Below are 9282 nucleotides of genomic sequence, written 5' to 3'. Positions count from 1 at the left end.
ACAAAAGGCCTGCTATATCTTCTCTCTTGCTACAGCGGCGTTTGGCCCCAGTTTGAACTCATACACCATACTCGCCCTTAGGGCTCTCTGTTGAGGTCCCGTGTTTACTCTGTCTCTACGCAAGTTCACTGTGTAACTGAACTGATACAACCAGGTAGTATGTTGGGTATATCAACACCAACAACTGATCTTCGCCTTATCTCCATTCGCATTCAACTCACGGTGTGAGGGCCAATTGAACACAGACCTCCACAAAAAGCAACAGAACTTACCTTTATAATATTAAAGTTTCAAGAACTTCGCCGAATAACTTTCAAATAGGTTGCTGAAAGTCGAATAAATATGACACTTACTACTCGCTTGCTTTTAGCGTCCATGTACAAATATATATATTTGAGGTTGATTTTTGTCAGACATGTGCCTATTAAAATCTGTCGCATGTTATGACCTGGGGGAAAGAATATTCGCATTTTTGTTATCAATGCTCCTAAATGGTTAAACAATTTTCCATTCGAAAATTTGTGTACCTTTCGCTACATCTATAGTTTCGTAAAGTCGAAAATATAATAATAGGAAAGTTTTCCATATTATTTTAGTTTATTTATTTTTATGCTTTGATTACGGAAATCAAGCGATCACACATGAGATAGTCTCTTATTAGTAACTTTTTCTACTTGATGTTAAACACAACGAAAACTGTGATACATGGGAAATGTACAAATAGTAGTTTACCCTTATAATTACAAATGGAAGAGGTAGATTGGTACAGAGCAGTGGGGGCACATTGGTGCGTACCAATCTACCCACATGCATGTGTACTAATGTGCCCCACCCGAACTTCAGGATCATTAATTCCTATAACTGAAAAATTACTCCACTCAGGGCAATTAAACATAAATGAAATTATTTGTAAAGAATTACACTTCCATGCAACATACATAAGTTTTCAAAACTCCAGTGCTTATTACAAATATTAGCTTACAAAGACATAAGTAAAAACTTACTTTTGCTCTAAGAAATCAAGTTTTTTCTGCACAGAGAAAAGAACGCTGCGTACATCCATCAACTGTGCCTCACGATGTTCTTTTGTCACCAATGTTGCCAACACCAAACTGTTGTCCATTTACCTCTTCACAGTGGAAAAACATCTACCTTGTACCTATGTGCCCCGTGTACCAATGTCCCCTTCTCCCCTATATATATATATATATATATATATATATATATATATATATATATATATATATATATATATATATATATATATATATATATATATATATATATGGGTTAGGCCTTTAAATACCCGCGCCAAGGGCCCTCAACTGTGTAGAGGACACGGCCTAACTTAGTGCCTCGGTACATTTATAACGTTTAAAAGTCTAGAAGAGAGAAAGCAGGTAGTTCATATATGTTATGGTTGATGTTACAAAAGTTGCAGCTAAGAATATAATTCGATTTAATCGCTATCTTTCAGTATAATCCTTCATTATCCATGAATGTTTACATTAAAATTACTGTATCACATGACAATTATTTATAGCAAAACTTTTTAATACTAATGACTGAGACCTATGTTTGCACCTGATGGTATAAAATTTGAATTGAGATTAAGAAATAAAAAATATATGATTGAAGTTACTAGTTTGAGTTATTGATTAGTTATAGGTAATATTTCTAGGCTAGTTGTTCGGAATATGTAATATAGTCAAATATTATGAAAAAAAGTCGGTACTGGTGTAGTTTTGGAAAACCATGTTTTGGAAGATATACAGATAAAATTTAATATTTTGCATAAAAAGACATGTTTATAACGAACAAATTTCTGCAGGCGACAGAGTTAAATACAAAGTAATACAGCTGTATTGTATGTTTACAGTGTAGGGTTACTAGTGTAAAATCATTACAACTGCTTTAGGATGAATAAAATAAGTGAGTGCATATAAAAGATGACTATTAAATGTTTTTCTTTTACCGCTAGTATATTTCTGCACAGTGTACAGAACCTGTATTTTATGTTTACAAGTGGAGCGTTACTAGTATGAAACCATGACAAGTGATATTAAAACTCGTATCATCTACAAAACCCATTTCTTTTCACTAAGCTCGCTTGTATGCATACCCACCATCGCTGACGTGCCTGCTTTCTTCAGACGCACTCCCGCGCTAACGCACGGCCTCACCAGTTTTGACCTTCCCTGACTCGATTAGATAACACGTGTGCTTCTAGTGGCCACCTAGCACAGGTTGGTTAGTGTATTCCGCACTGTAGTTTTCATGCCATACAGCCGGAAGCCGTATTTATACGCAAATCGTAAAATAATGGTAAATTTTCAACAATTACTTCTGGTGGCCCTCTTGAATTTTATCTATGCCAAGTGAGATATTTTCACGTTGCCTAGCGGAAACCTTTTAGAGGACAATAAGAACCAAATTAGTGAAAGAATTATAATTTTTCAACAATTAGTTCTAGTGGTGCGCCCATAGTAAACCAGTACGAAAAAAATCAGTATTGAAAATATGAAATAAATAGAAATCTAAACTATGTAAAAAGTAAAAAACTTGAGGAGAGTTAACTTACTTGTATAAGATTATAAAACCATCTTGTAACTTGTAAAATTGCAATTTCATCAAAATTGTATGAAATGCTATCTCATAATGATATTTTTAATGGAAAACTTACGTATATCTCTAAAATATTTTATTCTGATATTTTTAGTTTCGCAATGTTATCTAACATTCATGCCAATGATGTATAACAATGTAGTAATTGATTATTTTAATATTGGAAAACTAATAAAAGTATCTTTCGTTGAACACTTCGAGTCGGTTAGGTAAACGTTAGTGTGTTATCGGAGAGGAGGTGATACTTATCTGTCATATATAACTTATAAATATATTCAATTAGAACTTTTATCAATATTTTCAGAGCTTAATTTAAATTTTAAATGTACCTATATCATACATCCAAAACTTAGGTTAAGAACCCAAAATTTCAAATTCTAATAATGATATGTCATTTATTAGCGGCAGTATTTTTTAACCTAGAAGGAGAAGATAATATTGGGTAAAACTTGTAGTTAGAATAAACGGTCAAAGTGAAGTTCAAAAATGTATATATTCATTATTTTGGTTCTTCTTTCTATTTACAGTATTAGCAACAATGAACAATAAAGACAACAATATCTGTAAACTTTGTTGCTTGGAGACTGATACTAATCTACCTGATGAATATGTACAAATTGCAGAGCAAGAACTCAGAGAAACTCCAGATTTACGGGCAAAGAGCATAGAAAAATTGCGATGCTTGATTAAAGGTATGTTTTCTCAGTAAAATTATATAAAAATCCTGCGTGCTATAAGTTTATTTTTAAAAAAAAAGGGTGTTTTAAATCATTTTTCCCAAAATGTGTAAATATTAAATATGCCTATTCTTTCTGACTTGTTAAGAGGAATCAACCAAATTAGAAACATAATAATACTCGGTAAGGAATGTTCTACTAGATCTGAATTTTCGAAAATATTTTAATAATGTAAACTGTATTAAATCTTCGTTGTACTAATTGTAGAATGTAATTCAAGTTTCCTTTGTGTTCATTTATTTTTAATTACTAATTTAGCAAAAACTTTTTCATCATGGAGAAATTGGATTAGTTCAAAATATATAAATGTAGCACTCCCAGCACATTAAGGGCTTTTATTATTCAGAAGGCGCAAGATCCATTTTGTAACACTGTAAATCGTTACTCCTGCCGTAAATCTCAATGTTATTACTCCTGCCTTTCGTAATTGAAGTAACTATGAAATTACATCACGGTGCCAGATGTTCTAGTGGCTCGAGTGCACTTCTGATGCATTTGGTCCTGGGTTCTATTCTCGATGGTTTGGTCCTGTGCAAAGAACGGACACTTAAACTAGTAGAAATTAAAATTAAAATGCTGAAACAAAAGTGTTTCATTATTTTCAGTTGCAGAACAATTATTGCGGCAGAGAAATTAGTGTAGAACAGTTTGTGAGAGAAGTCACAACGGTAAATTTTAGAATTTGATCGTAACAATTTAACGAAAGAAACTTATTTTAATATCCTAATTCTTGCATACATTAGGTAAGTTTCATTCCCTGAGTTCCTCGCGATAAAATTGTAACTTTTACCGATGTGATTTTCTCAGTGCAGCTACTGAGAACAAACAATGTAATGTAATTAACTTTGTTATTTTTATCCGTCTACATATTTCGCAAAATGTTATCTATTTTTACAGTGATGACCAGTTAACATACATTGATCAATAATAATAATAATAATAATAATAATAATAATAATAATAATAATAATAATAATAATAATAATAATAATAATAATAATATGATACTAAATGTTTTCATTCTGTTAATTAATATTTTCGTGAATAGCAGCAGAAACGAAGTTTGAAACACAAAAAGCACAAAAATTAGCCCTTTAGTTAGTACATGTATATTATTGATGAAATTCGAGATAAGGTAATGGTCTTTCATTTTTTGAAATAGGAAAAATATTTTCACTTTGACTATTGTCTAAAGAGAATTATTTGATTTTATCACAGGCGAATCAAACTTGTATTGTCCAACGGATGACCTATTTCTTATAAGATTTTTGAGACCTTGTAAATTTTATCCAGAAAGTGCCTTGGATTTGGTAAGTATATTCTATAGTAACTTATTTTAGAACCACTTACTTCTATATTATAAGAGGAGTTTACATGTGATTATGACAGAAGTAGTTATGCGCCTGTCCTTTTTTTTATCATTTTATTTTATTATTAACTCTGAACTTTATTATAAATGCAGCTTGTAGCTTATATAATGTGTAACAACACAAGTCTGTGTAACAAAATTTTAAATTTAAAAATTCGACTTATGAAGAAAATAGTCCCGAAAAGATTCATTATAGGTAAAATATATAACAATATCGACTGAGAAGTAATAAATCATTAATTATTTAATAGTTCAGTTGTACAGTATATGATAACTTACTTCTGATGCTTTTTTGTCTTCATGAATTTCAAATGAGAAGCTTATTTTTAAAAGGAAAAGATTTCTGTTTTCAAAATTCACTTTTCAACGTTTTTTTCAATCTTTGGTATGGGCTCTGTCGGATTATGCAGCAGGGTTTATGCAAACTGTAATATTTTGGATAGAAATCAATATAAAATTAATATTTTCTACCAGAAAGAGCTTATTCACTTTCCTTTTGAAACTAAGCTCCTCAAATACTCTAAACTTTTCAAAATATAATATACCATAGTCCGAGATTCAACACCGCGTACAACCAATTTTGGCGAATTTGAGTTTTTGATACCATTAGAATCAGTATAGGATGGCGCACATTCTGGTACACCTATATCACGACAAATGGCTCTGTTATTCCCTCAAAGTAATATCGCGTATATTGAGGCTGAAGCTAGTTTTTATAGTTTTTTGTCTCTCCTGTGAAGTTGGTGAAATGTTACGTATGCGGTATTGAATCTCAGACAACGATATTTTATTCTCAAGTCCGAAACGACTTTAAAACGTATGATGAACATGTTCATGAAAATATAAAGATTTCTTTTCTTTGACAAAATACGAAACCATATACAATAATGTATTATTAAATAATAATAATAATAATAATAATAATAATAATAATAATAATAATAATAATAATAATAATAATAATAATAATAATAATAATAATAATAATAAAGTTGCCATCCATACCTCTGTATTCTTACACATAAATAGTATTGAGTTTAAACAAATATGAGCTTCTCTTGGCCAACAGAGAACTTTTACAAGCTAAAATATTAAAATTTCCTACTGCACTTGCAATGAGCATGTGGTTTTCAAAGGAGACATGGATGTTTTTTCTAGAATAAAACTGTATTTTAATAAAATACTTAAAAAATCTCCCTACAGAACTGTCTTACTCTCTAGAAAATAGTTATAACGAAAGAAAAAGTAAATGATATTTTGCATGTTGTTAACTTATTGCTTTCTTTTACTTTCGTAATTTTACAGGTGCTAAAACATAGTAGGTATGCTTGATTTGATAGTTTTACTGTATTCTAGTCTCTAATAACTTCTGCACGTTTCGAATTTCCTTTTTCCACTTTGGCATTAGGAACGAATAACAATGCTTCTTCGCTGTACTTTCAGCAAATCTATAGTATTTTTTTTTCCACTTTTCAATTGAAGAAATCAAAATAAGAAGAGAAATGAGAAGACAATGCTGTAATAACTTATTTTCTTTAAAATTATTTGCGTTCACAAATTTTATCGGATAAGAAAAACAATAAACTAAATCAAAAGTAAAGAAATCGAAGAAATATTTATTGGATTCAGTATCAAACTTTTTAAAAAATCAACACAGTCAAGAAATGATAATTGATCATTGTCATATATTTCTACTTTGAGGCCTTTCTGGATAGTCAGGAGAAAACTATCAGATAGATCAATATGCCTGTAAAAGATGTGTCTGTTTCTGTGATTCTCTGAATTTCATGTGTGTCTAGGTTTGTCTCTCTTTACTGTTTTCTCTTTTTTATATATATGTTTAGTATTTACGCAAGCTGGTACTATGTCGATTGAAATATTTGGTGTTAATGGCATATCAGTGGAAATACATGATGACGTTGCTGCATAACCCGTTTATCAGTATTCAAAACATCTTCTGATAGATCATGTAAGGGAAATTATTCTGGTTGATTGCTGAACCCGGAGAGAGTATGTCACTCCCAAAATTTGTTTCTGACATTTACGAAAATGCTCTTGAGACTCTGGATTCTTGCTCCTCGTTCTGTTGTGTCGTTTATCTACTTCAATTGGCTAGTTTTCTTTCTACGTGCACTTCGTTTTCATTCACATTCTCTCTGAGCAGCCTGTTGTGGTGGGTTTTCTTTCATTTTTTTCCTCGTTGCCTCCTTTACTTCATCTATTCTTTCTCCGTCGAAAGGATTGTTCCTTATGAGACAGTGTTGTTTCAATTTATACTTGATAGTGCATTTCTGCTTTACATTTTTCACTTTTAAATCAATTCTGTTAATCATTATATAAGGACATACCAGAAATAACCAGCTAATCTAATAAACAACTACACAATATTTGTTCTAGAAGTTAGGTACGTACGAGATAGTGGAAAGAAACCGTCTAGGCATCAAAGAATATTTCAAATTGCAAAATGATTTGCAATTAAAAGTAAGACGAAGATTCACATGCTAGTTATTTGCGGGACATAACTAATTACTTCAGTACTTTGTTTATTATAACATCAATTTGAACGTCCGATTATATCTTCACTACACTGCATGGAACCCAGGGCTTGTTAAAAGCGTGGCATGCAAAACTGTCAGGCCACAGGAGAGTTAGGTCAATAGTGAACCAGTTATTTGAATGATTACCCAAGTAACTTTCAATCTACGCATATCATTATGAATTTTGAAATAAATACTAAAAAATGTATCTATAGTCTCCATTGAAAATCAATAAACGTTGTTACACATATTTGCATCAAGTTTCACTTTTATATCGATGCATTATATTTTTCGTATCCAAATTTTAAATTAAAGTCAAGACCGTTGGTTAGCATTCAGGATATTCTCCATTATTGCCAAATAAAACAGTCGACGGTCTTAATGAGGACGGTCGTGAAAAAAGTTCCAATTTTAGTTTAAAAATGTCAGATATATATATATATATACGGGGTGTTAATGGACTATACCGACAAACTGTAAGAGGTCATTCCTCACATTAAAATAAGAAAAACGTTCATATGGACCTATGGTGAAAAGTGCATAGTTTCAGAGCTAGGGCTGTCCAAAATCGCGAAAAAGCTAAATTTCAACAAGCCCTATTTCGAATTCCAGAAATGTGGATGGTAGTCCTTATCAGCGTAAAAGAAGTCACGCATACACAATCCAAAATTGCATATTACATAAATTTTCAATTTGTTTCTACGATATTCTGTACAGGGTACAATTCTCAAATATTCCCTCAATAGAGTTTTTAGCTATACCTTGATTTCAAGGAGGGTCCAAAGTAGGCAGGAGGTAAGCCTTGACAACAATTGACATCCAGTGCTTCAGAGGGAAGTCGAAAGTGTTAGGAACCGGCAGCTTCATGTTTCTTTGTGTGCGGAATAACGTGTGATGCGATGTATTTTGTCATGGTATACTTTACGTTTTCTTCACTTATAAAGTGCAAGATAACATCATAGCATACTTTTTCCCGAGTACGAGAGACTGTGTTGTTAACGAACCTTAACACTTCCGACATCGCGCCAAATGATTCCGTGTTCACTGCTGTCAAGGCTTATCGTTTGCCTATTTTGGGCAAATCATAAAATCAGAGCATATCTGAAAATTCTGGCATATCTGAAAATGACATGTCTGGGAATTTCACCCTGCAGGGAATATTCTGCATACCCATTGAGCATTAATAAAATATACATTTTTGGATTGTGTATACATGATTTCCTTCACGCCGATAAGGACCACCACTCCACGATTTCTCGAATTCGAAATTGGGAATCTTGAAATTTGGGTTTTTCGCGATTTTGGACAGCCGTAGCTCTGAAACTATGCACTTTTCCCCACAGGTCCATAGGAACTTTTTGACTTAATTTGACGTGAGGAAATATATATGTTTCAGTTTGAACTTCGGTATCACTACACCAATATCTACCACGGCAAACAACAATTTCATGAATAAACCTGCGTAAACGTACTGAACCTTACTGTTTAAGCACTTAAGACGGTCTTAACAGAAATAAAGCACACATGAAATCTCCAACATAAGTTTCTACTTATTTCAAAGGAACCACTTCTTTCATACAAGTTTACGTTTGTACGATACACGCTGCCATATTAGTTTCTCACGTGATGTGTTTTTCACTGTTATCAGCGCCAACTAGTAGCGTTTGATTAAGTCATAAATAGGGGAACATTTTGACATGAATTTGTTGGGGACAAAAAAGAATATATTGCCAAAGGTTATGAAAAGTTATTTAAACACGCAACCTAAACTGATGTTAGAAAAGACTGAATATTATTTTCAAGTCAAGGTTTGCTAAACACGAGACATTTAAAACTGAAAATTAATTCAAGAAACAGGGGACAGTCATGATATATTAATGTCTTTCTTTTCACTTAAATAGCAAAATAAATCCTAAATATAAATATTTACAATGTATTTTGTTGGTAACCAAGTATCCCATCTAGGAGCAAATACTGAGGAGTTACTCATGTATAGTATCGCACCCCAGAAAAA

At 32.1% G+C, this 9282-nt stretch overlaps 1 protein-coding gene across 1 annotated transcript in view; it reads left to right on the top strand.

Annotated features, from left to right (window-relative positions):
• Positions 1-1381: 1381 nt before the first annotated feature.
• Positions 1382-9282, top strand: part of LOC145693285 (alpha-tocopherol transfer protein-like) — a 29844-nt gene continuing 21943 nt past the window's right edge. The window contains exons 1-3 of the mRNA XM_081769134.1: positions 1382-1400; positions 3153-3317; positions 4581-4672. Of these exons, the coding sequence (XP_081625260.1) occupies positions 3164-3317; positions 4581-4672 (246 nt within the window). The 5' untranslated portion in view covers positions 1382-1400; positions 3153-3163. The remainder of the gene's footprint in view (positions 1401-3152; positions 3318-4580; positions 4673-9282) is intronic.

Source organism: Thermobia domestica, chromosome 8 (genome assembly GCF_964235325.1).
Source record: "Thermobia domestica chromosome 8, izTheDome1.hap1.1, whole genome shotgun sequence".
Classification (NCBI taxonomy): Eukaryota; Metazoa; Arthropoda; class Insecta; order Zygentoma; family Lepismatidae; genus Thermobia; species Thermobia domestica.
Note: the sequence above shows the minus strand (reverse complement) of the source record. Positions and strands in the feature narration are given on the sequence as shown.